Source organism: Diabrotica virgifera, chromosome 9 (genome assembly GCF_917563875.1).
Source record: "Diabrotica virgifera virgifera chromosome 9, PGI_DIABVI_V3a".
NCBI lineage: Eukaryota > Metazoa > Arthropoda > Insecta > Coleoptera > Chrysomelidae > Diabrotica > Diabrotica virgifera.
In genome coordinates, this window is record NC_065451.1 from 6,272,262 (window position 1) to 6,294,780 (window position 22,519).

The window sequence follows — 22,519 nt, forward strand, 5'->3', positions numbered from 1 at the left end:
AGATATATTATAATTGTGTCACCGGTAAGCGAAAAAGGTAACTCACAACTTGGAAGAACCTATAGTTTTCAGGGACTACCTTTTTCGCTTTCCGCTGACACAGTTACATATAATATTATCTGCTTGTTCCAACTGCGTTGCTTCACCAGAAACGAAGTTAGAAAACTATAGGTTCTTCCAAGTTGTGCGTTACCATATTCGCTTTCCGGTGACACAATTATAATATATCTGCTTGTTCCAACTGCGTTGCTTCACCAGAAACGAAGTTAGAAATATATAAGTTCTTTCAAGTTGTGCGTTACCTTTTTCGCTTTCCGGTGACAATTATAATATTCTGCTTGTTCCAACTTCGTTGCTTCACCAGAAACAAAGTTAAATTTTTAATTTATGAATGTTTTTTTTATATTGATAACGATTTCCGAAGTGAAAGTTGAAACGTCAAGTAAACTTGATTTCAAACTCGAATTGTGGCTTATGTCTAAATAAAATAGTAAATCTTATTTTGTATTTCTCACGCCGGTAAGAAGACAACAATGAAATGACTTTTTTTACATTGGTCCGCATGTATATTTTTTATTTTAGCTTCGAGATGGATAACGTCACTAGTCACTAGTTCACGAAAGGGATGTCAAAAAGAGATGGAGAAAGTACTTTGACAGCTTATTAAATGAAGAATTTGACAGACAGCCTGTAGAGTCAACGGAGACAGTAGCAGCAATGGTCACCAAAATAACCAACAAGGAAGTGGCTCAAGCGCTTCAAAAAATAAAGAAAGGAAAAGCGGTAGGACCAGATGATATTCCTGGGGAAGTATGGAGAGCATTGGGAGAGACAGGAACAAGGTGGCTAGCAGGTCTATTTAATAGAATTATGGAAGTTGGACAAATGCCAGACGAATGGAGAAGCAGTATACTGGTACCTGTTTACAAAAACAAGGGAGATATACAACAATGTACAAACTACAGGGCTATAAAACTGCTTAGCCACACCATGAAAATATGGGAAAGAGTAATTGATAGACGGATACGTGAAGAAACCGAAATATCCGAGAATCAATTTGGCTTTATGCAGGGTAGATCAACAACAGATGCAATTTTCATTATAAGGCAGTTGATGGAAAAATACAGGAGTAAAGAAACAAACGCTCATATGGTATTCATTGATCTTGAGAAAGCATATGATAGAGTTCCTCGAGAGATTCTGTGGTGGGCACTCAATAAGAAAGGAGTCCCTGGTGAATATGTAAAGATTGTGAGGGATATGTATGAGGGAGTAACGACTAGTGTTAGGACAGGTGTGGGAGAGACTGATAAATTTCATGTGAAAGTAGGATTGCATCAAGGTTCTGTGCTTAGTCCGTATTTATTCTCATTAGTTTTGGACCAGATAACAGCGAAAATACAGGGTAACATTCCATGGTGCTTAATGTATGCTGATGATGTCGTGTTAGTAGGAAATAGTGAAAGAGACTTAGAACAAAAACTGGAACAGTGGAGACAAGCTCTGGAGGAAAAAGGTTTAAAACTTAGTAGGACAAAAACAGAGTATTTGGAATGTTCATTTAAAGATGGAGCTACTACAAATAAAATGGTATCTTTGGATGGTGAAATGATTGTAAAAAGCAATAGTTTTAAGTACCTAGGATCGGTATTACAGAGTAATGGAGAAATAGATGGAGATGCATGCAGTAGAATTAGGGCTGGATGGATGAAGTGGAAAGAAGCGAGTGGTGTGTTGTGTGACAGAAAAATTCCAATGAAGCTGAAGGGAAAATTCTATAAAACAGCCATAAGACCAGCTATGATGTACGGAACTGAATGTTGGGCAGTGAAAAAGAAAGAGGAACAGCGAATGCATGTGGCGGAAATGAGAATGCTTAGATGGATGAGTGGAGTGACAAAGAAGGATAAAATTAGAAATGAGTATATTAGGGGAAGTCTAGGTGTGGCACCAATTGATGCCAAAATGAGAGAGCATAGGTTAAGATGGTTTGGTCATGTTCAACGTCGAGACGTTAACCACCCAATACGAAGAATAGCTGAAGTGCAGATTCCTGGAAGGAGTAGGAGAGGAAGACCAAAGAAGAGCTGGGGGGAGACGATAAGGCAGGACATGTTGGTAAAAGGGATTAACATTGATATGGCCCAAGATAGAATTGTGTGGAAAAATGCAATTAGGGAAGCCGACCCCGCATAGGGATAAGGCAAAGAGAATGATGATGATGATGGATAACGTCACTAGTATGTAAATGCCAAAAAATCATAATTTAAATATAAAAATCGACCTGTTTCCGGATTTTTTAGTCGTCGGTTTACGAAATAATGAATCTATTCCATTTGGTTTTGCCACACTGTAGAATGTAGAACTATGGAATCCTGAGAAAACTAATAGTATTTTTGAGAAATTTAAACGCATAATGAAAGATTTGCCTGAATTCAGGTTGCCTGGATGACACAATATGGAGAACTAAAAATATTGGAAAATATATGAAAGGCAGAATTTACAAAACAGTCATCAGAAAAATAATGACATACGCGGCAGAAACACGACCCGACACAGAGAGGACAAAAAGATTGCTCGAAACAGCGGAGATGAAAACCCTTCGAAAAATCGATGGTGAGACTCTATGGGACAGAGCTAAAAGTGCAGATATACGACAGAAGACAGGGTAAGAAACAGAACAATAGAATGGAATGACCACATAAGCCGAATGACAACAGAGTAGTCAGGACAGCGAGAGACGGTTTCCCAAATGGCAGACGATCAGTGGTAAGACCACGAAAACGATGGAACGACAACTTACTAGAGGTACATTGAAAAAACAGACAGCCATGTCTATACAAAAAGAAGAAGAAGAATAATAATTTATGAAAATTTTGATAATAAATAAAAAAATGGCATCAATAATCCATTGCTTTTGTGCTTATTTTTATTTATACAATGAGTTAACTTGTTACAATTTTCATATAAAATTGGTTATAACTTTGTAAAATACCCTGTATAACATAACAATCCTTTATACATTTGTAATGGCGAAGTTAAGAAGATTTTGAATATAAAATAAAATACAGGTTGTTCCAATAAAAAAAAATTAAGTTTGGTCTGCCACTATGTTATCGAACAACCTATGTAACATTCTAATTAATTTTATAAATGTGAATCTCAAAGTTGGCTACAATTTTTGTTATTAACTTTTATTGCTATTTATTACTATAACGGATCTACGTAGCTTTACCCCACTAATCAATCACCCTGTACATTATTTAATTGGATATGTAAATAAATTCTAATTCTGTAAGATTTTCCTAAATTGATGCAACCCAAGTCCAATGATAAATCGCTGTACCGTTTAGACACGACGATAAATTAAAACAACTCGATCCTTGTGATAAGTTGATGCAATCCGATACCAACCTCAACCCAACTCCAACTTTGATAAGTCGTGCGATGCACCGTTTACACACAATGATAAGTTGCAACAACTCGATTGACCTTGATAAGTTGTTTGATTTATCGCTGTGTTTAAACGATCCTTAACGGCTGGTTTCAGTAAAAGTTGATTATAAATATAAAATGAAGATTTATATTCAACATTTACTAGTAAAAGTAGACTCCAACTAGGAAAAGTATACTCTTCCCAATGCCATTTAGTAAAAGTTGATTCTGATTCACACAAACAGCCGATTCTAGAAATTAAATGTTACTGAATATGTTCAAATTAGTCTAGGCTGTATCGTCGCCCTCGTTAGGTAAATTACTCCGATTCGAATTTTTTGCACAAACTTACTCAAAAAGAGGTCCTTATAACAAATCTACTGGGTGCCAGGCAGTACCTTGATCGATAAATTGTTTAAACAATTTTTTTTAGACAAATTCACAAAAATAATTTTTTCACTTCGAACAATTTTTTTTAGATCATTTGGGTTATTCTGAACAAAAAAAGGTATTTTGTGATTTTTCTCGAAAATTGATTGTTGTCGAGTTATATGCGATTTAAAATTTGAAAAATGCGAAAAGAGCCATTTTTAAGGCTTAATAACTCGGTTAAAGTCCATTATTATGAAAGTCAGAAAGTGACCAAATCAAAGTTTATAGCCCCCTCTACAAACTCCAGCAGAAATTTTTGTCACTATTTTATTACTTAGCTTTATCTTTAATTATTAACAATGAGCGCTAAGTGCGTATTAGGCGGCCGTCAGTGGTGAGTGCTAAAGAGATGCACCATTCCAGCCGTCCAATGGTGTATCTCACTTGCACTCACATTGACGACCGCCTCAATAAACGGTTAGCGCTCATTGTTGATAATTAAAAATAACATCTTATTAATGAAATAATGACAAAAATTTCTTCAGGATCTTATGGAGGTAGCTTTAATCCTTGATTTTTTTAGTTTCTAACTTTCATAATATATAATATCGTATGGCATTTTTGCCTTAACAATTACAATTACATCTTTAATTGGCGCCAATTACATCTTTAACCCTGTTTTAAGTAACTAGTGTCGATGTACACTAGCCCAGGGGGACCGTCGGCTTAACGTGCTCTCCGAGGCAGGGTGAGACGGCTCGTGTCATTATTGGAAATGAAAATGGTTTGTCTTTAGCAGGGCTCGAACCCACGTGCACTGGCGTATGAGGCCAGCGATTATGCCGTTACTCCACGTCAGCTCGCTCGACTTTCACAATAATTATCTTTAACCGAGTTATTACACCTTGAAAATTGTTATTTTGGCGTTTTTCAAATTTTAAGTCGCTAATAACTCGACAACAGTCAATTTTAGAGAAAAAAAGCCCAACGGATCTAAAAAAAAATTGTACGAAGTGAAAAAATTACACACTCCGGCAAAATTAGCCGAACACCTTAAAAATGGGACATGTTTGATGTCTCGAATTTCCTAAACCTGTTCTCCGATTTGAGTGATTCTTTTAGAAAGTTATAGCCTTATTAGTTAGGAATATCGGTGTAATAATATTGTTGCTAGACAGGTACATGTCATTTTATACCGGGTGTTACAATCATACTGTGTTTTTTTCTTAAAGTTCGGAACACCTTGTGGAATATTCTAGTAAATATAATATTTTAAAATTATAACTCGATTGTAGACTTGGGCTTTCTTAATATTTTCTTTTCTGATTCATTTGCTTATGTTGGAAAATAAAAAAGTTATGTGCTTTAACAACTAGCCATGTTTTTTATCAATAAATCCTCATAGTAGGGGAGGAAAGTATGCTCTTCACAATCCAATAGGTTCCCATAAAGCTCGAGTAACTGCAAATTTAGTATACTTTCCTCCCCTACTATGAGGATTTATTGATGAAAAACATGGATAGTTGTTAACGCACATAACTTTTTTATTATCTCACATAAGTTAATGAATCAAAAAGAAAAATGTTAAGAAAGCCTAAATCCACAATCGAGTGTTAATTTTAATATTTTACATGTGCTAGAATATTCCACAGAGTGTTCCAAACGTTAAAAAAAAACACAGCATGATTTGTACACCCGGTATAAAATGATATTTACCTGTCTAGCAACAATATTATTACAACAATATTCTTAAATAATAAGGCTATAACATACTAAAATAATCACTCAAATCGGATCTGTGGTTTAGGAAACTCGAGACATCAAACATGTCCCATTTTTAAGGTGGTCGGCTAATTTTGCCGGTGTGTGTATTTTTTGCGAATTTGTTTAAAATCATTGTTTATCGACAAACGTCACTAAAATCATTCATTATTGTACTCATTTGCCCTCATTTTCGGCAGTAAAGTAACACTTTGTTGTATTGAAAGAAGAATGTTACTTTACCTGCCGCGATAATTAATCAAATTAACCGAGATTGAATGTAAGTGGTCAATGGCAGCAATCGATTATTTATTTGAGTGAAATTAAAATTTATTTACTTTAATTATTAAAAATATTGTACAAAATTTATCTTATTATTGATAAAATTTATGTCAAAAAGTAAAATATTGTAGTATTTCGCAATTATATTCATACAAAATAAATCAAAACTTTACAGATTTAGTAATTAGGTAGGTATACAATATTGATAAAACTATCGATTAAACATCAAAACCGGCCATCATGCAAAAGTCATCTGTGATTACTGTCATTACTGTCATACGAATTTTTTATTTCGTCTAAAACTACAGAAATTTCCTCAAAGTTGTAAGTATGTAAGTGTTAATGTTTTTTATGATTGACGATACAATTTTGTACGCACCACCTCAATACTCTTTATCGAACGCGTCTGTTCCTCTGCTCGTAATATCAGACTCGTTCGATAAAGAGTCACTTTACTGACTGACTTTAGTGAAATTGGTTAAACAATTTTTCGACCGCGGTACCGCGTGACACCCTGTGGATTTGTCATAAGGATTGTTCTTCTTCTTTGAGGTATTTCTTTGAGTAAGTTTGTGCAAAAAATCGAATCAGAATAATTTAACTAACGAGGGCGACGTTACAGACTATACTAATAAGTAGTTGAAACGGTCAAAACAAAGAAACGCACACTCATTAAAAATGCACTTGAGATTCTCGTAATCAACATTTACTGAATCGATCCAGGAAGAGTCAACTCCAACTAGTAAAAGTTGATTTAAATTCTTAAAATCAACTTTTACTGCCCGTTTCAGTTGAAGTTGACTCCAACTAGTTGGAGTCAACTCTAACTGAGAATCAACTTGAACTGTAACATATACAATATTTAGTATTACCGTCCAAAATTAAAATAAAAGAAAGACCTAAAGCTTTCACAATAATAATTAACTTGTTATTAAGCTATTTCCTTGTGGCATTTTTGTAATCAACTATTCTAAATGGGAACTAAGCCACAATTTAACTAAAAAATTATGTTATTAACGTTTCAACGTCTAAATCGGACGTCGTTGTCAAAATACAAAATATTATTAAATTAAACAAAAATGTTCTTGCTTAGTAAAAAATTTTTTCTAATAATTTATTTAATCTGACTAATTTTTGTATTTTGACAATGACATCCGATTTGGACGTCGAAACGTTAATAAAATCTTTTTTTAGTTAAATTGTGGCTCATTTCCCATTTAGAATAGTTGATTATAATAATTAACTTACGTATAAAAATTATTTTAGCAATATTTTGTATGTGTCATGTCAACTAAATACATATATTTATTTTGCTAACCTAAATATATACTTTTATTATATACATTGATTTATTACAATTAAGTTTGAAACATCTGAATAGTTCTGCTTCCCTTCCCTTAACAAATATTTTTCTATCAAACAAACACTAAACATATCAAAATAGCATGTATTTAGCATGTATAATAGCGTACGTTAAATAATGACGTCACTGGCTTGATGAAGTTTAATTCGCGTGTATGTACCTAACTTTTTTATTTGCGTACACGTTAGCGTTTACACAGACACAGCGAAATATAACCATAATAATAACTAATGTAAAACTAGGTGACGTCACGGGCCGTTTGAACTACTTTAAAATACCGAAGACTTTAAATTTGTACTTCTAAGTTATTATGAGGTTTTGAAGCGTGAAATTTTGGAAATCTCATTTTTATACAAAACTGAACATTATTATGTAATAAAAAAAATGTGCAAGTTCCCTATTGGTGATAGAAGACATCAAAATATTAAGATTTAACCAAAATCGCTTAAATAGGGGATGGGTACGTATTTTCGGCTGCATTGCTATTCAAATGGTTATTCATTTTTTTTGAATCCTGAGAAAACTAATAAATATTTTTGAAAAATTTAAAAGCAGAATGAAAGATTACGTTATTAGCGAGGGCCGAAAGTCCCTGTGAACTTCTATAATATTTATTTTAATAAGTTACAGGGGTAAAAAACTAAGAGAAAATTTAGTGTGATTTTCAATGTCAAATATCTCATTCAAAATAAACTTTTTATTTATTCTAAGGGACTTTCGGCCCTCGGTAATAATTTAGTCTTTCATTCTGCGTTTAAATTTTCCAAAAATATTTATTAGTTTTTTCAGGATTCGAAAAAAATTAACACAATGTCCGTGGTAATATTTTCCAAATCTATCTTTGTCTTACAACGCACTCAGTCGAATATAATATTGTAAGCATATTATCAGTCAGACAGTGACAATTTTAAATATTTGACGTGGCATCGGGAATATTTTGAGTTGTTGATTAAATAATATTGATAGTGTATTTGATAAATAATTGATTTAAGAGGAGAACTTAATAAAAAGTTATTTATTGTGTATTATTTGTGAAAGATCCAAGTATAGAATACATCAGGATAATATATTCTGTGTTTCAAGTATTTTGTTATTAAAGATGTTCAAAATTCTAAGCGTTCCATAGTAACAATATATTATTAAAAAATCACTTTAACATTTTTCCTCTTTTCTCGATTGAGTATTAGTTTTTGTTGTACATATAAATTATTACAATCACTGAATACATAGTTAGTGAAAAAATTATTACATTTTTTATTAACTAAATTAATAATTTGCAGTTATACAAATAACAGTTATCCAAGAACATTCAAAAGCCATCTCTTTAAGTTAATGATGACTTTTTCAAGTAGAATGACATTCTAGTAATGTTTACATATCCATACCAGTGTGAATTTTACTACACGTAATTTGCCGTGTAAAGACAGAAAAAGTAGGGATAGCCGTAAAATATTTGCGAATTATGTACCGATGGACTTAAATAAAATATGGCTGCTTACTGAGTTACAGGGTGTTTCATTTAAAAATTTAAAAAATGTTTGCTCAGTATTTTAAAACTATTAGACGTATCCTTTTCATACTTGAGAGAAAGTGTAGGTGTTATACACCCTATGAAATTATGATAAAAAACGTTTCTGGCTACTACCAGTGGCGTACGACAGGGGGCAGCGAATGGTTGATCCCTCCCAAACTCTACGCCACTGGCGGAATGGCCATTTTAGCGCAATTTTTCGATTCTCCAATACTCTTTATGTTAATAACGTACTCTTTACTCGTAACGATAAAGTCATTAGTTTTCGAGATATTTGAAGTTTAGAATTAAGCGGCACAATACATTAATCAAAATATCTGTGCCGTTACATGTTTAACTTCAAATATCTCGAAAACTATTGACTTTATCGTTACGAGTGAAGAGCACGTTATTTACATAGAAAGTATTATAGATTCGAATAATTGCAGTAAAATGGTAATTCCGCCAGTGGCGTAGAATTTGGGAAGGATCAACCATTCGCTGTCCCCTGTCGTACGCCACTGGTAGTAGCCAGAAACGTTTTTTTATCATAATTTCATAGGGTGTATAATAGCTACACTTTCTGTCAAGTATGAAAAGGATTCGTCGAATAGTTTTAAAATACTGAGCAAAAATAGTTTTTAAATTTTTAAATAAAACACCCTGTGATTCAGTAAGGAGCCATATTTTATTTAAGAGATTTTGGTTAAATCTTAATATTTTGATATCTTCTATCGCTCATTAGCTAATGTCCAATTAACTATGGGGCACCCTGTAGAAGTGCTTAAAAACAAATTCTTGGACACACGTTCAGACACGAGAGATATAACTTCCTTCAACTAATATTAAAAGGAAAAATAGAAGGAAATTGTGATCCTGGTAGACAACAAATACCCTGACTACGTAACATTTAGGATTGGATAGACCTCCAAACCTTTAGACCTCCACCATGAGTTATATCAATGTTACAAAGAACCCTCTATAGCAAATGCTGCAAAAATACAAAGATTGCGCTGGATAGGTCACTTTATTAGAATGGATAATGAGAGAACATTTAGTAGAACGCTTAGCGGAACTATGGTGGGACGTCGGCCAGTCGGAAGACCAAGGAAGAGGTGGATAGACGAAGGTAGAACCGATGCTAAAGAGATATTGGGGGTGAATAACTGGAGGATAGCAGTCAGGGACAGAGATACTTGGAGGCAGATCCAGGGCCCAACTTGGACTGTAGCGCCCAACTTGGACTGTAGCGCCCTAGGAGAAAGAGAGAGATAGAGAGAGAGAGAGAGAGAGAGAGAGAGAGAGAGAGAGAGAGAGAGAGAGAGAGAGCATGATCTATAAACCTTAAAGACGGCACCTAAAAAAACAACAATACTACAAAAAATTTTCATAATTTTGTGCATTCAAGTCTAAATACGCAGTAACTTTTCGCTGCAACAAACAACAATTTTTGCTGAATTTTCTGAAGTTAAAATTAGAAAAGTGTGACCAATACACATATGGAAAAGAACAATAGAAAAAAAATGAAAGAAAATATCTTGTATGGAATGAAACTTGATAGTGTCGTTGAGAGCTGTATGAAAATAGCTCTAACGCAGAGAGTTGCGGTGAAATTAGATCCAGAATAGAGCATACCAGAGCCGCTTTTAACCCGGCACCTGCCACGTGGCTTTTCAAGGCGTCAACTGCCACGTGGGGTGCTCACAGCACCCCTTAAAAGTTTTCTGTGATCTACTTGTTTAAAAAACAAAATAACAATAATTGAGTAACACAAGAATATACAAAAACATGTTTTATTAACTTATTAGCCACTAATAATAATATGCTATAACAGTTAAAAAATGAAAAGGGTGTTATAAGCAAATTAGCAAGTACCAAGCCATAATAAATAAAGTCAAGTAAAATATCTAAAAAAAATTAGGATTTAGTGAGTATAGAGTCTACATTAATAATTTAAATCGGATATTTCAATAAAAAATGTAAATTTGAGTTGTTTATCAAAAAAAATAAAAAAAAATAAAACTTAAAGTGTCAGATGATGACACCCCAATCCGACTTTAGAGCTGCAAGTTCAGAATGACACTAAATAACCACTTCAAACGCTAACACATCTATGCTATATAATATTATAGAAAGCTACTATGACGCACAGCACGGTTACCAAACTTGAAATACCAAATATTTGATAAAAATGTGTTATGGGGTGCTAGTAGAACCCCACGTGGCAGGTGCCGGGTTAAAAGGATGTCCAAGGTATTATGTAACAGAGACTTAAAATTGACATTGAAGATCCACATAGAATAGAATAGAATAGAAATATGCTTTATTGTCACTGAAAATTTTTACAATTTTATGGACAAAGCTTACATACAGTCAAAAGAAAAATAATATCAACAACAAATAACAACTACAATTTACTAAAATTAGATAAATCGTCAATATACAGTCAATATGATATAACACCGAGGACAAAAACAATTAATTGCAAAATTTATATAAATTGCAAATTGAACATACTTACAACAAATAAAATACAACATTAGGAATTGACAGTTTAAGCTACTGCGTATGAAACCCAATTTCCGTGATTTCTGAAGTAACTTCTGCAATGTGTAGATCTTCTGAGGCCAAACAGATATCTTATTGCTCTTTTTTGCAATTTAAAAATAACATCAAATTGAACAGCTGTACTAGAACCCCAAAAAGGAAGACCATATCGAAGATGAGACTCGAACAATGAAAAATATGTTATTTTAGAAGATGCTAAATTGAGTTCCCTTGAGACAGATCTTATTGCATAGCAAGCTGAGGCGAGTTTCTTACTTAACGAATCGATATGAAGGGACCATTTGAGGTTGCTGTCTAAAAAAATACCAAGAAATTTTACAGAATCAACGGTACTGATCTGGCTGTTATTAAGAGGCAAAGGTTGAAGAGCTCCTTTATAGGATAATGCTACTGTTTTATCTACACTAAAAGAGAGTAAATTAGAGTCAGACCAGGTCTTTTTCGTTAGTAGATCCGAAGTTATAGTTTCATGAAGAGATGCAATAGTTGAGTTGCTCCAAGTGATACTGTGAGCAAAAAGAAATATTTTCCCATCGATTTTTAAATTAGTGATGAAGAGGACCCAATACTGAACCTTGCGGTACTCCACATACAATGTTTTTGAGACTAGAATCAGTATCATTTGCTCTAACTAGTTGTTTCCTATTATTCAAGTAGGATTGGAACCAATTCAAAGAAATACCTCTAATTCCGTAGAAATTTAGTTTTTTAATCAAGATGTCGTGATTTACACAATCAAAAGCTTTGGCATAGTCACAGAAAACAGTGGAAGTATAAAGATTATTGTTTAGTGCTTGATAAACCTCATATAGTACAGAAAATATGGCGTCAGTGGTACATTTATTAGTTAAAAAGCCGAACTGATTTTGAGATAAAATTTTGTTATCAACGATAAAGGGCATAAGTCGAGTTTTAATGAGTCTCAATAATTTTGGAGAGTACAGGTAATAAGGCAATAGGTCTATAGTTGCAGGCATTAGATTTTTCACCACCCTTATGAATAGGAATAATAATGGCTGTCTTTAGGCACTCTGGAAATTTACCTTTTTCGAAGGAATCGTTAATTAGTGAGACGAGGATTTCCAACACAATTTCTGTGAGATTAGAGAAATTTTTTATAGATAGTCCATCAGTACTACAGGATTATTTTTGATACTATTGACTGTTTGGATCAGTTCAGAGTTATCGACTGGTTTTAAAAAGAATCAATTCGAGACCTTTCTTGAATTAGGGAGATAAAAAATGGGATCTTGTTGCGGCAAAATAGTTGATGTTATATTTTTACTGACATTAACGAAGTAATTGTTTAGACTTTCTGGATTTGGAAGGGAAAATGATTGAGCTGTGTGAGTTTTATTTCGAAAATCGTTTATTATAGACCAGGTTTCTTTTGCAACACTTTTAGAGCTTCCCAGACGATTTTGATAATAGGCTTTTTTTAGCTGATTTGACAAGTTTTAGATATGTTGTCCTGTACTTCGTGATATATTCAGTGACAGAAACATTGGCAGTAAATTTCTTGATGTATAGAAGTGAACGCATATTCTTGGTTGATATGCGGATACCTTTCGTAACCCAAGGTTTCCGATGTTTTGGCTTAATAGAAATTAAAGGAAATGCCTTATTTAAGATGCGGAGAAGCTTATCTAGAAAAACACTGAAATTATAGTCCACGTCTATAGAAGCCACTCAGAAGTTAAGCATAAATTTTTGGAATTTACGAAAATTCTGGGTGGAAAAAATCCTACCTAAACGTCGGGTTTTTGAGGAGGGTTTGCTGAAGATGTTAAACTTCGTTTACACTGCTTCATGATCAGATAGTCCCGCATTAATACCTGTAGAGCAGATATCAAGGGGTGAGAAATCTAAGACAATATAATCGATTATGGTAGATGTAGTTTTTGTAATCCTTGTAGGAGAATTAACGTGCATTGAGAGACCATACGATTCAAATATGTTGACCAGGGACACTTGGGTAGCACAAGCAGCAGCATAATTAATGTTAAAGTCACCGCATAGAATTTTTCTGCTTTTATGAGGCAGGTCATCTAACGAATTTAGCAGGTTCTGAAAAAATAGTTCCACGGTAGAGTCAGTTGATCTATAAATACAAATAATGTAAAGATTAAGATTTTTATTATAAACTAAGGAAAACTCAAAGACGGATTCACTTAACAAAAAGTCATATTTTGTTACCAGAAAAAAATCATTATTTCTAGAGAGAATTAAGGTGCCCCCATGAGCCGAACTTGGACGATCATACCTGGCAATTGTGGTATATTTTTCTACAAAAAAAGGCTCGTTGACTTCAAGCCAGTGCTCTTTAACCGCAACTATCGGGTAAATCCTAATTTGCTTCGCTGTTACGTGTTCTTGGTCTTATTTTATGGTGTCGAGTCTTGGACTGTGAATCAAATTGATCCAAATCGTCTTGAGTCTTTCGAAATGTGGTGCTATCCACTGTGAGCTCGAATTAGAGGGGATCTTTAAAAGTTCGTGAGCGCCAGTAGTGACAAGTCAGTGAACGTTTGCTAGAAATTTTACATAAATGTCAAAGTGATTAATTTAAAACATTGAAATTAAAAACAATAATAGGAAAACATATTAGTTAGCCAAATCTGTGGCATATGTTTTTACCTTAAATATACTTACGTTTTAAATATTAAAATTTGTTTTTTACATTTAACTGTAATTAATCTATTATTCTAAGCGCCATCTACACAATAATTGTCAAAGTATCAGAAGTAGAAAAGAAGGAAACTAATATTCGCCAGTCAATACGTCAAAATAATAAGCAAAATCTTAAAAAAATAAACTAATTACTTCTTTATATTGTAAATATTACACGATAAGAACTAAATAATAAATTTAAACCAATTATTTGCTATTATTCGCAATAATTTTCTCATTAAGTTTCCGGTAAAAGTTGTACTGGTAATCCGCTAGTTGGCGATACCAGCGAAGCTCATAGCGAATTGAAGTAAGAGTTTCTTTTGGAGATGATTCGAAACTCCACATTAATACTAGAAGCAAGACTAGGTACTAAGATTATAAAAAGCATTAAGAAGAGAAACTTGGAGTACTTCGGACATATTATAAGAGGTCCCCAATATAGGTTGCTACAGAATATTATGGAAGGGAGAATAGCAGACAAACGCAGTCCAGGACGAAAAAGTACTTCATGGTTGAAGAACTTGCGAGATTGGTATGGTGTTGATACAAGCATGCGATTTAGGGTGGCAGTGAATAAAATTAAGATAGCTATGATGGTTACCAACGTTCTGAAAGAATATGGTACATGAAGAAGAAGAGAAACGAAACTAAATGATAACAAGAAACAGAATAGAATAAAGCAAGTTATTGTTCTAAGATACCACAAGATTGGCACACCAGTATCACAATAGAGATTTTTTAGAAAGGACAAAGAACATGTCCGGATAACTACAGAGGAATAACTCTCTTAAATACGACAATGAAGTTATTCACTGGCATACCCAAGGATAAATTCTAATCACAGGGATCGCTAATGGAATCGCTACAACTAGGATACATACTCGGTTACAGTAGAATCAGTATAGTGTGCTATGCGGATAATGCAGCCCGATTGCAGAGGATGAGGATGACCTACAAAGACATCTCTGTCGATTCTACCAAGCATGTCGACGACTCAACATATCCACGCAGAAACCAAAATGCACTACAACTGCGAAAGGTCCAATTAGATGCAAGCTCGTGGTAGAGGGGAAACCCATAGAACAGCTAAACCAGTTCAAATATCTAGGTGTAGATTTATCAAGTTACCATGACCCAGCCAGAGACCGCAGTCATGTCCGGATGTTTGAGAGATGTGGTCTGGAATAACCCATATATGAGAATGAACAGCAAAGTTAGAATTTATAAAAATTGAATCAGACTTGTTATGACCTATGGTATTGAATCAAGAGAAGACACCAATAAAACCAAAAGCATGCTACGAACAGCCGATATGACATTAAGACGTTAAGAGACTAAGACAAGAAGGGATAGAATACGAAACAACATCATCAGGCAACAATGTGGCGTGCAAGATGTAGTAAGATGGGGTAGGCAAAGACGAAGAGAATGGTTCAGTCATGAAAAAAGAATGGAGGAGCACAGACTTGCGCTAGAAGGAAAACCACCTGGCAAGCGTCTCTCAGGGAGACCACCAAAATGATGGAGAGATAGCTGGCAGTCTACCTCTCAAGAAATACTTCAACGTCTGAATTAACAGATCGACAGATCTACAACAAGTATAAGAAGAAGATGCTACTAAGGTAAACACTACTTACCACATTTTTTCTTTCACACACCGTCTGTAGAGTGTTACCACAACTTAATTTACAATAATCGGTTTGAGCTTTCACAGTATAAAGTACGAAAAGCAAATAAAACAGCTTAATACGTGTATCCATTGTGTTGCTTCTGATACCGTTAAGTTTATGTTTAATTTTTGCGCGAAATGTTTTTTATACATGTTGATATCTTATCAATATTTTAAGAAGGCCCTTAAGTGCATTTTCCATATAATTGGTTTTTCCGTTGTTAAGTGCTAACTTTGAATAAAATTACTTATAATTGCAGATGATGGACAACATTCTCCGCATCAACAATAAAAGAAACATTCTTTTTTTACATTAACCTGATAAGTATGTAAATTACTAATATTTGTTTACAGTTAGGTACAAGCGAAAAATTTTTGTATTACATATATGTATAATTGGTACATTTTTTAGCCTGACAACTATAATTATAATTTGTAATTTTTCTTGGAACTTTTTTATTTTGATTATTTTCAAAACTCATCAACATAGATTATTAGCCTTCTTAGGGTAAGAACATAACAAGTGGGTTGCGGTGAAGGTGGAGGCAGCGGTCGCGGTTGGCGTCGACATCAATATACAGGGTGTAACGAAAATACAGGTCATACATTTAATCACATATTCTGAGACCAAAAATAGTTCGAATGAACCTAATTTACCTTAGTACAAATATGCACATAAAGAAAGTTACAGCCCTTTGAATTTACAAAATGAAAATCGATTTTTTCGAATATATCGAAAACTATTAGAGATTTTTTATTGAAAATGGACTTGTATAATTCTTATGGCAGGAACATCTTAAAACAGAATTATAGTGAAATTTGTGCACCCCATAAAAATTTTATGGGAGTTTTGTTCCCTTAAACCCCCCCCCCCCCAAACTTTTGTGTACGTTCCAATTAAATTATTATTGTGGTACCATTAGTTAAACTCAATATTTCTAAAACTTTTTTGCCTCTTAGTATTTTTTCGATAAGGCAGTTTTTATCGAGTTGCGACTTCTTATTTAATATGTTTACATAAAAATTTTATGGGGGTTTTGTTCCTTTAAACCCCCCAAATGTTTGTATATGTTTCAATTAAACTTTTACTGCGGTACCATTAGCTAAACAAAGTGTTTTTAAAACTTTTTTGCCTCTTTGTATTTTTTCGAGAAGGCACTTTTTATCGAGATATTACTTATTTTTTAATATGGTTCAAAATATACCTAAAAATGTAAATCATAAATAAATTTTCATATTATTACCAAGTCTCCATAATCGTACTTTGCCATATACAAATATGTGGTGGATTTGACAATTATTCAAAATATCTCGATAAAAACTGACTTTTCGATAAAGTACTAAGAGGCAGTTTTTAAAATATTGTGTTTAACTAATGGTACTACAATAATAATTAAATTGGAACGTACACAAAAGTTTGGGGGGGTTTAAAAGATCAAAACCCCCATAAAATTTTTATGGGGTGTCCAAATTTCACTATAATTTTTTCTTAAAATACTATTACCGTAAGAATGCCACATGTCTATTTTCAATAAAAGATCTCTAATAGTTTTCGATATATTGGAAAAAATCGATTTTCATTTTGTAACTTCAAAGGACTGTAACTTTTTTTATGTGCACATTTGTACTAAGGTAAGTTAGGTTCAATCGAACTATTTTTGGTCCCAGAATATGTGATTAAATTTATGACCTGTATTTTTGTTACACCCTGTAAAACAAACACATTATAGTGAATGGAAGAGAACAGAGCAGGTATGTCGCGATGGATGTTTAACGAGATGCCATCCAGGAGGTTTACCTCGATGATTTTGAAAATCAAATGACTTTGTTTTTACATACATGCCTACTGCGATGCTTCCCTGTGCTTGGTGCATTCAAGCATAAGTTGTCATTCCCCTGTCCCCTGCCATTTCGTGCGCTACGATACTCGAGTTGCTACCTATACTTTATTTTTCTTATTCAGTTCATTTTTGAATGTCAAGTGCTAAATATGAAGGAGACCCGGATGCACTAAAACCCGTCTATTTATATTACCTATCAACCACCACTTGGTGACAGCTGACATTTCATCACTATAATCACTTGACTGACACCTCCTCCTCCTCCTCAGTCGTTTCCTCATTGCTGAGTGTCGTGATTCTCTATAATACGAGCAACTATCTCTTTCCATCGGCTTCTGTCCTGAGCTTCCCTCACACTGGCTTTCTGTACTTGATCCGTCCATCGAGTAGGTGAGCGATCTCTACTGCTGCGCTATTCAACGTTTCCCGAAATTATAAGTCTCTCAAGATTATCATCACTTCTTCTTGCAATATGGCCGAAAAATTTTAAGACGGTGGAGAGGCAAATAGAGGAAAGTCGAGTCTGAATATTAAGCTCTTGGAGGATTGAGTGATTTGTTCTGTGTTCCGTCCATGAGATCCGAAGCATTCTTCTCCAGCGCCACATTTCAAAGGCGTCAATCCTTTTTTTGTCGTCCGATTTTATTGTCCATGATTCGGATCCGTAATTAAGTATGGAAAAAATTAAGGCACGTACTAAACTTATTTTGGTGTTCTTCGACAAGGAGCGATCTTTCTAGATTTTCGATAATCGACTCATAGCGTTTTTGGGCATGCCTATTCTCCTACGTATTTCTGTTTCACAAGATCCTGTATTACTGATGTAGAATCCTAGATAATTGAACTCGTTAACCACTTCAAACTGGTCTAAGGCTCCTGTTGTCTGAAGTGAATTTGAATAGCCTGACACAACATCGCAAAAACACAATTTTTGTGTTATTGAAATGTCATCAAACTACTTTATTTGATAGTGGTCCTAGCTCGACTGAGCAGTGTTGATAAGGGCTGTTGACATCGACCGCGACCTCCACCTTTACCGCGACCCACTTGTTGTGTTCGCACCCTTAAGTTGTCAACTGTTTGCTGATGTCTTAAAAAAATATTAAACGAATAATTAAATCACTTATTAAGATCACAGAGCCATCAAATTCGGCTTTCTCGATCTGAGAGTCTCTACTGTGAAGCCGATGAGCTTACCCTCTAGATTAGACTGCAATAACTTTTCCTTTCCTATGCTGCATCTGTCTCTTCTAGCCATAGACATAATAAGAATAGACAAGGTATCCTAAGCAAAATAGTGTAACGCGCGAGTAGTCCATCGGTGGTCTATCTATCTTTCTTTACGATGCGATTACTTGCTTATTAAAGGCGAAGATTGCTAGACCACTCTATTGATAGACAGATAATCTCACATATAAAGAGAGCTATAGAATATTGGCGTTGCCCCTCTATTCAGCGTCCCATACGTTACCTAGTCTATTCTTATTATGTCTAACCCCCTTAATCCTGTCTACCATGCATTCACAACCCATGTTTGCTTCTTCTCTATGTTTTAGCTTTGCATTCTTCATCAAACCAATCTTTAAAGAAGTGAATTGAAAATTCAAGAATTAAAGACGGATACACAAGAAATATAACGATGTCGTATTCTATCGATCTAATATCCTATATTCATTTACCTTTATTGTTATGCTAACTTCTTCTTCTTTATTCCATCTTCTTTCTTTCCAAGTTTCATCTGCTGCCGAAGATTGGAAATCATCATGGCTATACGGACCCTGTTGACCGCCGCTCTAAATAGTTTTGCAATACTGCATTCGAACCATTCCCTTAAGTTCTTAAGCCAGGATATTCTTCCACTTTCTACTATTCGCTTTTCTCTGATTTTACCTTGCATAATAAGTTGTAATAATGAGTATTATTGCCCTCTCATCACATGTCCCAAATACTAAGGTTTTCGTCTTATGATAGTTAATATTATTTCCGCTTCATTTCCTATCCTTCTAGTTCCTTCCACGTTTGACATTCTTTGAATCCATGGTGTTCGTAGGATTCTTCTGTAACACCAAAATTCAAAGGCGGCCAACTTATTCAGATGGACTTGTTTTAATATCCATGCTTCCAAGCCATAAAGAAGAGTAGAAAACACGTAACACCGAAGCATCCTTAGGCGTAGTTCTAACCTTATATCCCGACAACAAAGAAATTGTTTGCGCTGTTTCACATTATAAGAATTTAAACGTGCGAGGGTTAGAACGCACGACGACATTCCAATAGTGGCTCATGTAACCATATGGGGCCTTTCTCACTAGACGTTGGTTTGAACATTCGGTGAAGTCGCCGTGTTTATGCCGTCCCTCGCTTACAACAACAGATGACAGCCCGTCTTTACGCTCCCAGTAGCATAGGAAACGTAATCCATTCTTTCATATGATACTGTCGTTCAGTCGCACAAAGGTAGTTTCTTTGGTTGTTTGGTATATTATTTTCATTTACACTTTGTGGCTGTTTGAAGTAGGTGCATATATTTTATATTATGATGTCTCAGATTGATAGTGAAATATTAATAACATTAATTGAAGCGAGATCAACAAAAATATACATTCCAAAATACAAGAGGTCACAGATCCGTTATTGATTATACAGGGTGGTTCATCTTATCCGCCTCGGTGTCTGTACGGAAAACCACTTGATATTTTAAAAAAATTTCTTCACAGTAATATACAGGGCCATTAATACTACAATCTAAAAATAATGTGAATTATACAGGGTGCTCCAAAAAAGAGTGGTATATCAAAGATATATTTTTTCTTATGGAATGCCCTATATATGATGACATTATTGAATTGACCTTTAAAAATAAGCTATACTTTCATAAGGGTTCCCTATACCTAAATACAGGGTGTTTTGATTTATTTCGATTTTTATAAAAATGTAAGGTTTTAGAAAAAAATAAATATCTACGAGTCTAAGAATCAGTAACAAATTCTTTCTTGGATCTTAATAATTGACTATTTAGCATACTTAAGCAGATGCTTATTGCAACAAAGTTTCTTACAGGGTGGTCAAAATATGAGATTATTCTATTAACAAATTCAAGCTGTAATAACTTACTTAATTTAAATGGAACACCCTGTATCTTACTAGTCTATCGAGTAGAAAATATACTTAGCTTTCAATTTGTATTAGGGTTTCCTATACCTATCTTTTTACAGGGTGGTCAAAATATTAGATTGTTCTATTAACAAATTAAAACTGTAATAACTTACTTATTTTAAATAGAACATCCTGTATCTTACTAGCCTATCGCGTAGAAAATTTATTTAGCTTTCAATTATTGTTAGGGTTTCCTATACCTATCTCCCTTCATTTGTTAAATATTTAAAGATTTAATAATTTGCAAGCTTTAAAAATTAGAATTAAGTAAAATGTAATGTAAATGTTGTATTATTTTAGTTGATTTTGGCCTACATGTGACATTGAATAATATGTTTATATTAAACTGCATATCCTATATTAGATGCCGTATTCTGGAAGATATTTAAATTATAGGTATTTCATTCCGTATAAGTATTTTCCATACCTTAAACCAACGGTTATTAAGTAAATTTAAGAACACCACTTTTTGTTTGAATCTTTGAATCGCAATTACAAACAATTAAATGCAATGGCTACTATGACGAAAACGAGCCTATTGTACAAAAATATGTAAAAATGGGTATTTACCGAATAACATGGTAATTTACATTTACAGAATAACATGTGTATTGAGAATGTTTACATGGAATTGAAGAGATTTTAAATATCTTCCATTATAAAGAATAGAATATCGACTATGTCATTTAAAATAAGAACACTCTGTGTGATTAAATGATAAAAATTTGAATTTTATTAACGAAAGTATCTTGACTAAGATATTTAAGTATATTGCCGGTGTTGGTGATGTGTTGTACATAACCACGACATAGGTACTTCTACATAGGTACATTCTAATTTTTAAAGCTTACAAATTAGGAAATCTTGTAAATATTTAAAAAATGAAGGGAGATAGGTATAGGAAACCCTAATAAGAATTGAAAGCGAAGTAAATTTTCTACGCGATAGATTGGTAAGATACAGGGTGTTCCAGATAAAATAAGTAAGTTATTACAGCTTGAATTTTTTAATAGAACAATCCAATATTTTGACCACCCTGTAAAAGATAGGTATAGAAAACCCTAATATAAATTGAAAGCTAAGTAAATTTTATACGCGATAGACTAGTAAGATACAGGGTGTTCTATTTAAAATAAGTAAGTTATTACAGCTTGAATTTGTTAATAGAACAATCTCATATTTTGACCACCCTGTAAGAAATTTTGTTACAGTATTCATCTGTTTAAGTATACTAAATAGTCTATTATTAAGATCCAAGAAAGAATTTGTTACTGATTCTTAGATTTGTAGATATTTATTTTTTTCTAAAACCTTACATTTTCATAAAAATCGAAATAAATCAAAACACCCTGTATTTAGGTATAGGGAAACCTTATGAAATTATAGCTTATTTTTTAAGGTCAATTCAGTACTGTCATCAGATATAGGGCATTCTATAAGAAAAAATATAACTTTGATATACCACTCTTTTTTGGAGCACCCTGTATAATTCATATTATTTTTAGATTGTAGTATTAAAGGCCCTGTATATTTCTGTGAAGAAATGTTTTTAAAATATCAAGTGGTTTTCCGTACAGAGACCGAGGCGAATAAGATGAACCACCCTGTATATTGACAAACAGAAACATCCACCACTCTCAAGTACTAGACATACGATGTTTAAGTGCAGCTAATATTGGAAGCGATCACAACCTAATACTTGGAAAAATCAGAATAGAGCTACAAAGAAACAGGAAAGAAGACCCTGTTGAATGTGAGACAAGAATAAAGGTAGAACAGCTACGAGACTTGTTAACACGAGATTTATACCAGAGAAGACTGCAAAAAGTACTGAATGAAAACTACATTACACCGGATGAAGACATAGAAGAAAGTTGGAGGAAGATCAG

The 22,519-nt window shown here is 33.7% G+C and overlaps 1 protein-coding gene across 1 annotated transcript in view; it reads right to left on the reverse strand.

Moving 5' to 3' along the window:
• Positions 1-15,767, reverse strand: part of LOC114326642 (venom allergen 5-like) — a 37,556-nt gene extending 21,789 nt beyond the window's left edge. Inside the window, exon 1 of the mRNA XM_028275072.2 lies at positions 15,602-15,767. Coding sequence (XP_028130873.1) covers positions 15,602-15,724 — 123 coding nt within the window. The 5' untranslated portion in view covers positions 15,725-15,767. The remainder of the gene's footprint in view (positions 1-15,601) is intronic.
• Between the last annotated feature and the right edge of the window lie 6,752 nt (positions 15,768-22,519).